General features: G+C 39.2%; 2 protein-coding genes across 6 annotated transcripts; both read right to left on the reverse strand.

Annotated features, from left to right (window-relative positions):
* Positions 1–458: 458 nt before the first annotated feature.
* Positions 459–5,343, reverse strand: si:ch211-40k21.5 (uncharacterized protein LOC100332117 homolog). Its single transcript, XM_057322403.1, has 5 exons — positions 4,808–5,343; positions 3,763–3,844; positions 3,556–3,660; positions 1,199–1,357; positions 459–979 (listed from the first exon to the last, which is right to left on the reverse strand). Exons 1-5 carry the CDS (start codon positions 5,014–5,016, stop codon positions 671–673), a joined length of 864 nt encoding a protein of 287 aa, XP_057178386.1. The 5' UTR covers positions 5,017–5,343; the 3' UTR covers positions 459–670.
* Positions 5,344–8,165: 2,822 nt separating this feature from the next.
* On the reverse strand, positions 8,166–14,256 carry coasy (CoA synthase). Of its 5 annotated transcripts, none has more exons than XM_057322533.1 (10): positions 14,043–14,256; positions 11,559–12,255; positions 11,162–11,376; positions 10,738–10,869; positions 10,119–10,308; positions 9,976–10,040; positions 9,818–9,902; positions 9,652–9,749; positions 9,116–9,262; positions 8,166–8,935 (listed from the first exon to the last, which is right to left on the reverse strand). In XM_057322533.1, the coding sequence occupies exons 2-10, from the start codon at positions 12,217–12,219 to the stop codon at positions 8,867–8,869; spliced, it is 1,662 nt and encodes a 553-aa protein (XP_057178516.1). In that variant the 5' UTR covers positions 12,220–12,255; positions 14,043–14,256; the 3' UTR covers positions 8,166–8,866. The 5 variants fall into 5 exon arrangements, with proteins under 5 accessions (XP_057178516.1, XP_057178515.1, XP_057178519.1 ...); XM_057322532.1 differs by having other exon boundaries at positions 14,039–14,256; XM_057322536.1 differs by lacking the exon at positions 14,043–14,256 and adding an exon at positions 13,886–13,986.
* Positions 14,257–14,520: the final 264 nt, after the last annotated feature.

The raw sequence follows: 14,520 nt of genomic DNA on the forward strand, positions 1-14,520 counted from the left end.
TGTGATCAACAGTTGTGAACCAAATTTCCCATTCAATGAAATGATCGATACACGGTAGGACATTTTAAAAGCCCAGCACATTGTCATGAATCTGATATAACTCTAGAAACAATCCATCCATGCACCTTTTTACAACGTGAACATGCAGATATTACATAAGACACAATATCCTCAGCACAACCACTGAGACGCAAAAAGATGTTATATCAAAATAAACCTTGTTCATTTGATAACTTCATATCTAGATATACACATCTCTGCTTTGATTATTTAAGTGCTTTAAAGTGCACTAAATCTAAAACCAAGATTAACTTGGCAAACCGAGTTCACTTTTAACAAATTTATGGAACAATGACGTTGTAACTAAATGAATAACTGAATAAAATCTTTTGAACTCCTTTAGGACTCTTGTTATGCCATATCGCAAAATGGTGTATACCATTTGCGAATACTTTTATTAAAATATATTTTTCTTAATAGGCTGATAAGTTGGACAAGTCCATTTGTTCACTTTGGAGACACTTTAACAGTGTGAGCATGCAGATATATTACAATGGAACTCTTACGCAATGTTTTAAGTACCGCAATTGACAAGTAAAAAGAAGTTTCATTCAAAATAAATCTTTATTCGGTCACACTACTCCATAAATTCAGGCTTTGATAAACATGTCTATGTTGGATTGCTGTTGGGGAAAAGCCACATGAGGTGTCCCTTTGAACATTTCCACTGAAGGCGGTTTTGGTTCCCAAATGATACGGTTGTATACTCCAGAACTGGTCCTCCACATTGAAGGCAGGTCGGGAACAGTGTCAATAAATGGGATTTCTTGGGCATTTCCTTATGTCCTATCCTGTTGTCCACTGTCACTGGGTTTGGAGTCTGTACAAAACTGTCATGGATCTTGTCTGATGAAGCAACAGGAGCCGTGCTGACCTCAAGTCTGCTTTCAGGTTGTAGTCCAGTCTCTACTGGTTCCTCCTATGAGCAGAACACAATTAGTAAATTAACAATGGAAATGCAGTCATCAAATTTGGTTGTGCCAACCTCTGATGTTTTTGGTCTTTTATCAGTCTAAACATGCAAAGAATGTTGGGAGAGATGAATCAAGAGATCATTGGTCAACAGGTCCAACAGTCATTTTAATAACGCAACGTTTGTGACCTGATAAAAGGCATGACAAACAGAGTTTTAACTAACTTTGACTTCTGTTGTTGAGTGTGATGTAGAACATTGTGGAACAATATTTCCATTGTGTAATGTTGGAAAAACAGAATCCTTGCAGACATGTAGGTCAAGCAGTTGATCCTCAGACTTTAGCTGGTCTTCTGATTTCAATTTTGTCTGCACCGCTGCGTCCTACACGTTAGAAAAAAATGGATATATTATCTGGTGTAGACCCGGTTTCACAGACAACGCTTAGCTTAAGCCAGGACTATGCCTTAGTTAAATTAGGATATTTAAGTCACCCTTATTAAAAACATTACTGGTGTGCATCCTAAGACAAAACAATGGCAATGACATATTTTAAGATATGTCTGGGCAATTTCTTTTCTGTTAAGACAGCTCAAACGTTCATTTTCATCCACTACCATAGAAAAATTGTTTTTTTTTTGTTCTGTTGAACATATAATGAGATCCTACTATGGTAGTGGATGATGTCCCAGAACTGAACATTGCTAACATTCTTCCAAATATCTCTCTCTGTGTTCATTGGAACAAATAAATATATACAGGTTTGAAACAACCTAAGGGTGAGTACATGATGACAGGTTTTTTTTTTGGATGAACTGTCCCTTTATAGGGGTCATAAAGGCCAATTTATTGTTCTGCGTAGGACCTACGCCGTAACCTACGTACGTAGACGACGCCGTCGTGAACATTTATGGTTCTGCGTTGAGAGTATGCGTCGTACTGCAATTACACCGCCGAAACGCTAGTTGGCTCTTTGTGTTTTCACGGGTTTGCTCTTCTTCGCCGATGTTTTGTGTGTCTGCTAGTGTATGCAAACGTCAATGGAGGCTGATCGCATCTTAATGGAGTTGGAGCTGATCGAAACAGAAAAATGTGTAATCCGTTATATTATTAACCTTACTTTCATGTTAGAAGTTAAACAGATGTTATATTAAACTTAGTCTTGTCCACATTTTGGATTTTTATGTGTGTTCATTTAGATATTGTTGAAAAAAGTATACTTTTCAAAGGGGTGTACTCCGCAGAGCACATACATAGATGTCAAAACTGTGTATTGAAATGATACCCTGATATAATATCATATTTTGTCATGGACAACAAACCCTATTAATTGTTTAGTTAAAAATGAAACGAAATGCAACCAAGATCTGAAAGTGTCACAATTTTGTTCTTTATTTGCAAAAGAGTCAAAGAACAGAATATTTAAAAGTGCAAACTATGTATAGATGAGTATACAATGCAATATTAACACAAATATAAAACTTTCAAAAAACTAGTAACAATAAAAAGGTAAAACAAAAAATAAAACTATAAAGCCAATAAAGTGCAAAAGATCGTGCACAGTGTTTATAAAGTGCAAAGTTCTTCATGTCTTTTGCTGACACTCTTCCAAAACGACGTTAGAGGAAATCTCTCTCCAAGAATTCGCCGCCATCTGACAGTCTTTATAGTCCGCCGAAGAGGAGTCATACAGATGCGTGCATTTCCGAACCTCTTCAATCAGACGCTCAGTACTTGGTCAATGTCGATGCCCGCCATGTTGTTCTTTTGTGGACTCTGAACTTGCCGGAAGTAGACGCCAGAAATGCGTACGATGCTGCCAAACCGACCAATCACAGCGCTTGCGGTCCGCGTTGAGTTGACGCGTTGTTACATTTTTGGAGAGGTGCGCGTCAGGCTACGGCGTAGGGTACGCACAGGGCACGCGGCTCTGCGTAGGCTACGCCGTAGGTTACGGCGTAGGTCCTACGCAGAAGTAAAAATCGCCCATTAGGCGTGAACACGTGTTTTTCTGTGTCTTTGGTGTGTTATAAGTTGCTCATGCGTGTATTAGACGTGTAAAACTGCAGAAATGAAAGTGTGAGAACAAAAGAGTCATTCTATGTAAAAGCGAACGCTCACCCAGACCTGCCTGAAACACCTCGTGTAGCCACACCCCCACAAATCTACGTCAGTTGGTGGTCTGATTTGACTAAGACCGCCCAAATGTAGACGCAAGTAAGGTGGGCGTACCTGTCAGAACAAATGAAGAGGAACCTGATGTTCCAAAAATGGTCAGAGGCGTTACATTTCCCTCACACGCTTGCAGTATTCCACCAATCACAACACACTGGTGAACTGGCCAATCACAGCACACCTCGCTTTTCAGAGCCATGAGCTTTATTTAAAATCTTTCAGAGAGGCGGAGCAAAGAGGAGATACAAACATGCGTTTTTAACCTTAAATCCTGTAGACACATTACATCACATCTAAAACAAACCATAATATTCCTTTCAGCCGTGTCATATCACCCCTTTAATGTTTACATCTGGAGGAGTAATAACGGGATAATCAAACAAAACATAACTATGTATGTGACTTACTCTTTCACACGGGAGAAGGACTTCATGGCAGATCTCTGGGACCTTCATGTCTTCATCCGAGGACTGATGATCTTCACTGGAATGAGATGAATCGCTCTCAGGCTCCTGAAACAATGAGTGTGTTGTTACGGATGCAGCTGAATCCCTGTCAACACTTCTTTTATGGTAAACAACCATTAGAAAATGAAACTTTTCTTTCTCTCACACCTCAGTTTGTGGTGCAGGTACATGTGTTGATTTCTCTACTCTTCTTTCATAACTCTGAGCATAAAGATGTTCACCACACACACTAGATGAATAACAAGAGATTCAAAAGATTAAATGACAGACCGCCTTAAGGTAAGTAAGGAACAATTGACGACGGGCCGTTCAATAATTCTAAAGTTAATGCACACCTCGAGGTGGTAATAATGCGGCCGCGACGCGAAGCAGTGGGTGTGCATTAACTTTAGAATAATTGAACGTACAAGAGTCAATTATTCCGCTTATACCACAGTTACCACACCACAGGACATTGTTCAAATGTTTAATTTCAATGTTTGTCATGTTGTCGTCTTCTGCGTGTTTGCAGTAATGTGACAGAAAAGCCAGTGATAATAAATTATTTATTCCTGGTATTGTTTCTATCTTCAGCAGTAAAAATAAATAAATAAATAAAAACACACAAACTTTTGAAAAAGAACATGTCTATCAAAATATATTTGTTATCAGTTATAAGCAGCATGAAGAGGAAAACGATTAATGCATTTTGTTTTTCTATTTATTTTATATATTCGATTTCAGTTTATGCATTTCTTGTTTTTGAAATGCTTTGTTTATTGAAACTGTGCACTCGTTTCCATTAGCAGTAAAGTTTGACATGATAAAGGTCAGATGAAGAGCAGGTGCAGTGTGCGGTGATGGCCTGTAGGCTACGCTATAACCTCTGTTGTTTAAACTTGAAGAAGTGATGTGGATGGACCTGTAATGCGGTCAGCAGACCTGGAGCACCTTCATACGTGTGCATTTTACTGAAAGTTAATGCATTGCTTACCCATAGAAAGTTTGTCAACCAATCAGATCGAAGCATTCAACAGCCCCGTGGTATAAACAAAGATAATACATGATTGATGTTACTCTGTTGTGAAGACAGGATTAAAGTTCTGAATAGTATAGTGTAAAGTGCTTCTCTCGGAGGTTTTGCCCATCTTGTGGCTGAAGCTATCAAAAACAATCTTCACTTACATTGTTGTTACAAGTGAGACTAACTTACCGGTCCAGCAGATAACAGGCAACTTCGGCGTCGCTTTGAAAACATTTGTCGTGCATCAGCGCCCTCCATCTAGGAAAAGCCACACCGATGTTTACCCTGGATTTCTGCCGCCGCCTCTCCCGCTTTCGTCTGGCTGCAACGCGTTTCAGCTCTGCCGACGGAGACGGACGCTGTGGCGGCTTCAGTGCACAGTACGGGTGGTCCTCCATTTCACTGCTCTTCTTAATTCAAACAAATATCGCTCTCTGCTTCTAACAAACCAGACGACGCCTACTAGCTGCAACCTCTGAAAACACCAACGAAGAAGAACAACAAACAGGGGCTGTGTCCGAAATAGCCCCCTTATAGTTCACAATGTGAAGAGAAATGCATTTTTACTGGTGTTCGAATGTAAAGTGTAGATTATTGAGTGCACTCATTCGATTCCATGATGCATAGAGTGTACGCTTTCTTTGGTACCACTGACGTACACCCATAGCTAGCTGCTATTAAAAAAAGAAAAGAAAAAAGCTAGCTGCTATTGTGCTATGGCGAGTCTTGTTGAACGAAGTTCCTCATCTCGGCAGAAGATGGCGCTCGCCGCGCTTACGGTGCAGAGTGTCTGTTTTCACTCGCTCCTTTTTCGGCATTAAAAGCACAATCACTTTCTCAACACATTTCGATGGTTTACGATATACATAGAGTACACATGTATTATGTCTTAAAGTGATATGTTCGGGATATGCAGGACAAGCAACAGAATAAAATAACCACACGTGGAAGTTGTGAATAAAACACTTTATGTTGATGTTGAGTTTTATTTGAACCATCGAACAAAACACCCATCTAAAAAAAAAAAGATTTTTAACTGGGGAAATGTTTTTGTCTGTCATCATTTTATACATTAGAGAAATAAAAGATATTATTTTATAAATCCGGTAAAACAATTACAGCAGTAAAGCATGTATGTGAGATAGTAAAACAAATAACACTGTCGTGCATTATAAATAGTATGAAATATGGTGATATAGTAAAGACCCAAGATTAGGCCTGTAACCCAAGATTTTAAAGTGAACGAACTATGTTCTAATCATGTGCATTTCATCTACCTTATCACATAAGTGAATTAGGTTTTAGTTGGCGAGACTTGAGTTTACTTTTAACCAGAGGTGTAAAGAGTACCTAAAAACCATACTTAAGTAAAAGTACAGATACCTTGCAGCGAAAATTACTCAATTACAAGTTACAAGTCACCAATTCCAAAACGACTTCATTAAAGGTCTTCGAGTATCTGATTTGAACAGTACTTGAGTATTTCACTCGTACTGAATGTAGGCTCAAAGCAGCACTATAGTCCTCAACACTTAAGAGACACGTCAGTGAAAAACAAGAAACAGTCGATACGTGAGGAGAGCAATCGCATTTAATTTCTTAAAAACTTGTTATTAAAAATATTTACAAATGGAACACAATTTTGAATAATGGCATAATGGATGTTTTTTGAGTCGTAAATTAGTTTAAATTAGTTAAAAGGTTTGATTTCTTTCAGAACAGTTCTTCATTTCTCCATTGAACTGCTCCATACATTTGTTAAAAGCAGTGGTGTAAAGTATTGGAGTAAATGTAATTAGTTACTGTACTTAAGCATCTTTTTGGCTACTTTGTAGTTGTACTGAGTATTAAAGATATTAGCAACTTTTACTCTCTACTTGACTACATTTTTGAACAAGTATATGTACTCTTTACTCCACTATGTGTAATGACTAATGCAGTTACACATTACATTTTGCATGGCACCTATCTTTTATGCAGCAGTTTATTTTTGCTACAGAAGAATTCATATCGCCATTTACAGGGCATTGAAGGTACTACAATCTTGTGGATTTTGCCCTAACTTACTAAAACTGGTCAACATGGCTTCTTGATGTGAACACGAGTGCAGTATCAGGTAGATGTCAATCGCTGGCGGTTTATATGTGAAATGAGGACATGACTGCAGCTGGCGATGAGGCCCAAACCAGCATGTCCAGTGCAAAAAGGCTTTGACTTTTTAATTTTACTTAACATTATTTTATTTATTCATTATATTGAAGAGACCTTTTTGAAGGAGTTTGGTTTACTTATGAGCACTTGAGCTTAAATGAGACTTGGGTGTTTGTAATGACGTAGGTTATGGTGTCGGCCATGATTTGTTGCAATTTTGAGCTGTTCAGTCTTATTATGATTTAAAGCCCCAGTGAAATTAAAAATGACACTGCCTATTTTTTCATGAAATATTGCAGCGTTTATTTTAAATAGCTTATCAATGTGGGTCTTTCTCTTTTTAAAATTCGTGTGCCCTCATAATCTTCAGTTAAAATGCACTTCCTTGCTGTAATGAATATCCATCTTAAATGACGTATGTTAGACGGCTTGGGCGGAGCATCCGTTAACTCCTCCCCTTCAACTGTCAGTCTGCTGCCAGTTCCATTTCAAAATGCAACGGCTGTTTTTATACATCCAATCAAATCGCAGAGAAAGACGAAAGCCACGCCCACTATTTGTCTCATTCCATTTCACAACCAGAAATCCTCATCAACCTTTTTTAGTTTTTTTTTCTAATTTTGGTTCCCAGAATGCTTTGCATGTGGCTGTTATTTTCCTGTAAAGATAAAGACTTGTAAATGTTTAATGTTCATTTATCTTTGAACAAACTGTTGCCAGTAAATTACATAAATGTAAATCTACAGTAAGTTCCTGGCAAACTGCTGCCAGTGTTTCTACAGATGTTTTTAGTGTACCTGTTCAGCAGGGAAAAAGCCAGCTCTGGGTTCCTTTTGCTCTCGTAACGTTTGGCACATAGGGAAAGCCCTGTTAATGTCAATTCTGGTTTTACAGCGACATCTGTCACTTTCTCTTTTTGCTCTCTTCCCTTCAGGAGTTAAGAGGCTTTTTCTTGACAACAGGAGATTTTCCAGAGGTCACTGAAGAGGAACGATCCGTGGTCTCAAATGTAAAGAGCTTCTTTGGAGTTGCAATTTTCTTTTGAATCAGTGTTGCATGACTTTTCTTGAAATGTAGTGCAACAGTGTCATGACAGTTTTACTGTATGTCAGGGGTTAAGCATCCTTGTTTCATTTGGCCTGTATAATAAGTAATAACTGTATGCTCTCACTCAGTATTAATGGCAATGCCAAAACTGTTGTCTACCATTAGATTCAGGCATAAGGAGGTACAAGTAGGCGTTATGTTCTGACACGACGGTTTTAAAAGCTTTTTCGTGGGATTGACTTGAACCATTGCACCCTGTGAACAACTTTCTGTACAATTCTAAAAGCCATTACATATGGTGTACATGCACATCATGTGTTTACAAAACTTCTATAAATGCACATTTTGTTGGAAGTAAGATGTTTTATTTTAAAGACTAATTAAAACAATTTAACCAACATTTAGTTTCAGTGTTGCTATTTGTTTAATTCATGTAAAAACATGATGTCTATTTCAGACCATTTAGTCTTTTATGGGTTACTTTGGTCTTATAAGAGGTTCATAGACCAGTTTAGCCAGGAACAATCAGTTCTTTTCATAAAAATGTTACTGTGTCAAGAACGAATAAATGAACAATCGTTGTGACAACCTACAATAGGCACGAGTTCAAAAGTATATTGCAGATCTATTAAGCAGGTTAGAGCCACCAGTGGGTCAATGTTTAAAAATATTATTTTAATTTTTAAATATACACTACTGAGGCTTCTGGAGTCGTTCTTCGGAGAAAATATGACTTCTGCACCTGAAAACCGGAAGTGACAGAAATGTTTATTCATACTCGTGCAACTCACCACAGTCAAGGGCCTGCTATACGCACCCATGTTATTTGTTTCCTCATTTCACAGCATCGGAATGTTTCTAAACCGACGCTGATGAATTTACTTATGGAGATGAAAGACAGGTTTTTCATAAACTGCAAAGCAGTCGTGCTCAGATTCTTTTGAAATTAAAGCAGCACAAAAAAACATCAAATGATCAAATATTTTGAAAATGAGAATTTCTGGTCATGTTTTTCTTGAACGTCTGCTGTGCACAGTGTGTTTGATGGATTCATGTTCTGCTGCTCTCCTCTTTTCTCTGTTGAATCCGCTGCTGTAAAAGATTCCAGGCTTTTAATATCTGGGAAGCCAAAGAAATACAAAAAGTGTTGTTATTAACCTGTTTCTTAACCCTTAGACTGACGTAATGATTTGCAAGTGAATTATTTCAAAGGAAAGCATCTCAAATAAGCTCCGGGTTGAATTAGTCTCCAAAGATTGATTGAAGTCCTGGTCTGGAATGAGGTATACATGACCTCACCTGTCTCTGAGTGACATCAGGTTCCCACAGTGTGCACAGCACTACATTAGCATCTTCTACCAGCTTTGCATTGGGCCACTGACTTCTCAATCTTCTCACAGCATCTTCTTCCTTTACGCCATCACGCTGGACTATACGCTTCACTGCCTGACACAGAGAGTTCACCAAACCTTCAGTTTTATCCTCAAATAACTCACTACATAATCAATCAAGGCATGTGTCCTCAAAGTGGTGATTCAGCAAAATAGGAGACACAAAAGAAGATATTTTGAAGATAAGATGTATGACCACAAAACCACTGTTTGAGACATTTCTCAAAATATCTTCTTTTGTGTTCCACAGATGACATGACAGTGAATAAATGATGACCTTTTTTATTTTGGGCGAATTATCTCTTAACGTTCAGCGTGTTTTCTGAACGTTAAGTGTAATTAACGTAATTATCTTTGTTTGACTTTTTATTTTTCAATTCCAGGTCTTTAAATACTGACTTTTGAACCCAACGGTCATGTCTGGGATGTGCTCAGGTTTAGTACCTCTTCTTCTGGGATGGTGGCCACCCAAACCTCATGAACCAAATATGTCCATCCCGCTTCGAGTAACACAGCTGCATCCACCACACAAACCTTCTCACCTGAAAACCAGAGTTAATCATAAAACAATAAAACAACGTTCCTCGAGAAAATGTGCATACTGTCTCACCTTGCTCTTTAGCCAGCTGTATTTCTTTCTTCACCAGCCGCGTGATCTCCGGCCACACTATATCTGTCAGAGCCTTCAGACGTTCCTGGAAACACACACACATGAGCGGGATGGAAACCGTTTTCAAAACTCAATTCAATTCAGCTGCGTTGGATTACCTGGTTCCCAAAAACCTTTCCACCCAGTATTCTTCTGTTAATGGTCTTATCCTCATTAAGGATATCTTACGAGAAACAAACAAATAAAAATACAGACTAATCAATTTATAACGTGACCCAGAAATACAACTTTAACTCTGTACCTGAGCCAAACTCCTGAAGGATCTGCTGGTAGGCTGATGTGTCCGGCAGGTAAGCCTCGTGTCCGAGCTGATCGCAGTCGATCCGTACAGCACCGAGCGCCTCCAGTCTGAGCGCTATGGAACTTTTCCCCGTCCCACTGCCACCCGTCAGACCGATCACGTAAGGGTCCAGAGGGAGATCGGGTCGAGGCTAGGAGACAGAAGAACACATCGGGTCAAGAACACGGATTCGCAATTGTAAATGAAGATTTAAAACATCGTAAACACATTGGAAGGCAAAAAGAGGGAAATGCAAAAATCGTAGTAAGATCACAGAGTAGGAAGTAGGATTGAATCAAACACCGAGAAAGAAAAATCAAGAGAAAGGCATACAGGTGTCACAGCTTTTTATTCATACATTTAGAAAAAAAGTCTTTCATTCAACACAGAGCAACTATTATCCATGATCTCTTTCACCATTAAATCAATTAGATCGGTGGATCTACAGAAGTCATGACATGGAGCGAAATCCTATTCTGCACATTTACTGACGGATTCCTGGAGGTCTATGGATGAAAACAGGGATTGTGGGCACTGATAAATATGAATACAATATTTATATAAAACTGGATTTTCTTACAGATGCAGGTTTGAGCAGTGTGCCTAGTAGTCTTGTTCTCAGGCTGGATGAACTTATTTTCTCCTCCTCGATGTCAGTGTGATGGGCGTCTTTCAGCAACTGTATTTCATATAGAACCAGCTCTGCCAAACCCTGCACCAAACACAAATCACCGGAATTATAAACCAAACCATAAGATAAGGGCTTCAATAGGGACCACTGCACTGACATGACCAATAAAACTCCCTTCAAAGATCACAGCGATCTAGTTAAAAGACTTACAGATGATTAAACACCTGAACAGCAATAATACATCTTTAGACAACTTGATTGATCAATCATTGATTACAGAATAAACTACGCTGGCATTTGGGCTTTCAAGGGAATAACAAAATGCCGTTGTGGTCCTGTGGTGTACCGGCAAAACATCGAAGATAAGACTCACATTTTCCACACGCTTCTTGTTGACGGCTTCACCCCCTCTTCTCGTCTCCTCGCTAACCACAATGCACTGAAGCTCAGGGTCACTTATGGAAGGGCCGAAGGGGTCGGAGAGAGGAACGATTTCATACTTCAGAGACGGTTTGACATCGTTCAGAAACTCCTGCAGCCTCTGTACTCGACGACCGTACGGCTCGATCAGTTCCTTCAAGACCTTATCTGCAAAGAAACATGCAACTGTTTTGTACATTTTTCCCAAGAATGTCTATTACAGTCGACTGCCTGTTTCTTTGGGGTCATCTCTTTGTGAACTGATGAATCAAACGTCTACTGGTCTATTCTCGACAACCACAAACCGACACAGAAAATATCTCAAACAATTCTAAAGGCTCTCGACTCACTTTTGAACAATTCCTGATCGCACACACCGATGAGAAAGCGTCTACTGGCCAGCAAACAAGAAATATTCAGCAGGGTCTTGTGGGCACCGTGAAGGCGATCGAAAGTGCCGCCCACCACCACGTCGGTGAAGGACTGCAACTGCGTTTCCTTTCTTCCTCTGTCATTGTCTTCCTCACCCATGACCTCTCCTAGTCCAGAATAAAGAAGGACGGAAGAGAGACTTGGCGTGCAGACGTAACAGTGACCGGCGTACCGCTGCAAGCACTGGGAGACCAGCGAGGACTGCCCGGGGTCGTGGATGGGGAAGTCTGTCAACACAACTTCCGGTGAGTGGGAGAGCGCCTGCGGGGTGGGAAAAGGTCCGTTGGACGCCCCCAACGCTCCGGACATGTTAGTGAGCAGCACCCGGACGTCCAGGTGCCCGCAGATGTCGGCCGCGTTACTGTAAAGGCGAGAGATTAGAGAGCAGAGATCCATCATGGGTGGGATGTAGACGGGCCGCACCTGCCCACCTGTGCTTAGGTTGAGCCCGGGGTGGAGATGGACGTAAAGTGTGCGCTCCACCACCTGCGCGGCGGAGCTGAGGACGGGTGCTATGCGGAGAGGAAGGACGTGCAGGGGGGACGTAAGGACCAGGACGCCCGTGCTGAACATGGACATAATTGACAGCTGGTGATGACCTCCTCCTTTGGAAATCTGAAACGATTTATTGACATTTGTTATTAAAAATGTTACACTTTAATTATGGACAGATGAATAAAAAGCATGCCTTGCAGATGCTGATAAAAATAGCAAATGTTTGACATTCTTAACCCGTCAACTTTTAACTTACCACTTTCTTTAACATTACTAAAATTTTACAATATTATTAGACAAAATTCATTTTACAAAAAAACACTTTCCTGTTCACTTCACTTTGAACATCGATTCTAATTCAATTCCTACTTGTAAATGTAGCTTTGTGTATCATGTTTACTCTTGGCAAAATGTTGAATGCTCCCCCATTTGTATATTTGTCTCTTTGAATAAAATTAATATTGAATCAATAAATAAAATATATATATTAAATGAATAAATAATATATATATACCAAGAAATAATTATGCAATTATAAACATGGACTGTTATTTACATAAAAAGACTCGTGCAACATGTGATGAACTAAACCCACGAATTGAAGTGAAAGTGACTTATTAGTCAGATATGGTGACCCATACCCGAAATGTGACCTCTGCTTTTAACCCATCCAGAGAGTAGTGAACACACACACAGCAAGTGGTCAACACACGTACACCCGGAGCAGCGGGCAGCTATCACTGCAGCACCCAGGGAGCAAGTAGGGGTCAGGTGAGGTGCCCTTGCTCAAGTTGTTACCCGCCAGCCCTGGGAATCGAACCGGCAACCTTCTGGTCACGAGTCCGACTCTCTAACCATTAACCATCTCTAGCCACCTTTTTATAGCCAGATTATATATTCTTTTTATTATAAATAAATGTTATATTATATCAAATAAAACAAAAAGAACATTGTTCTAAATAAAAGCACTTTCATAAAAAAGTAATAAAATCTTACAAATACTGAAATTTATATTATTTATAAATAAGCTCCACAATAAACTGAAGTACTTAGTATAGTAAACAATAGTAATAATAACCACTACAGTGTTTTTTAACCATAGCAAATAATATAGTATACAAAACTATATATTACTATAGTAAATATAATATACTACAGTAACTATAGACTGTTTCATCTTAACAATATAAACAAACGTTACTGCGCATGCGCAATTTTGTGACCCCCAACTGAACTTCCGGTACACATACAAAAGAGTGCCAGTGGATTATTTCTGATAACTATCAAAAGAAACAGAAAAGAAGCATTACTTGGCTAAACTTCTCAACAATATTTTGAATGTAGACTGCGATACTAAGCTCAGCCGCTAGATGTCAGTGTACCGTACGGTTTCTTTAAATGCGACCGAACTACAGGACCCATTCAACAAATTGTTCATTTAATAAAATGAACATACAACAAAATTCAACAAATCGTTTATTTAATACAATTATTATACAATAAAATAATAATAGAAATTAATATTTACATAAATTAAATAGTTAAACACAGACCAGAAGTTAACTGGGGGTCTGGCGCGCGCACGTCCGATGAAACGCTCTAAAGTAAACGTACTCCGCTAGAAGAGAATACAAGGAGAAATTTTGAACAATTTAAATGAACAACTAGACACAAGCACACAGACTGATTACAAACTATGCAATCCATGCAACGTGCAAACCTTCATCTATATTCTATAGTGTGTTATCACCTCAGCTCCTGTATAACTGTGTATCGGCACTTAAGTATTTATTGGGCCGTAAAAAACAAGCTGATCTCCTATATTTGTCTATGCACTGCTGCACAATAACAACACACACTGCTGATCCGGAACAACACGTTACTATAATAAAAGCACACTTACTCACTGAAGTATATTGTGGTGTTTAGAGTCGATAAATGCAGAATAAAATCTCAGATGACAACTGTCTCACATAAGGCTTCGTCATTATGAGTTTTGACAACACTAATGTTCAGCTCACAGGAGCCAACTCACGACCAGTTGACCCAGAGCCGTTGAATATGAGGGTTACGACACTCACATAGACCTCCATAGGAAGAATGGAATGCGGAAGTAACTCAATGCGTCATGGAGCGTCCGATAGACCAATTTTTTTGTTTGCAAACAGTGTGACGCGATTATGTGGGCGGAGCCGAACTGGTGGCAGAAAGCATCTAAATTATCGTTCTTAACTAACGTTACATAATTTATTTTGCATTTGTGTGTGATAAACAGTATAGAAAACCTTACCTGAAATAAAATAAACACAGAGAAACGAGTATTCCGGATGATTTCTTCAGTCCAGCCTGTTCGTTTAATGGCTTGTTTATCTTAAAATGTCATAT

The sequence above is a fragment of the Triplophysa rosa genome, linkage group LG23, assembly GCF_024868665.1.
Source record: "Triplophysa rosa linkage group LG23, Trosa_1v2, whole genome shotgun sequence".
NCBI lineage: Eukaryota > Metazoa > Chordata > Actinopteri > Cypriniformes > Nemacheilidae > Triplophysa > Triplophysa rosa.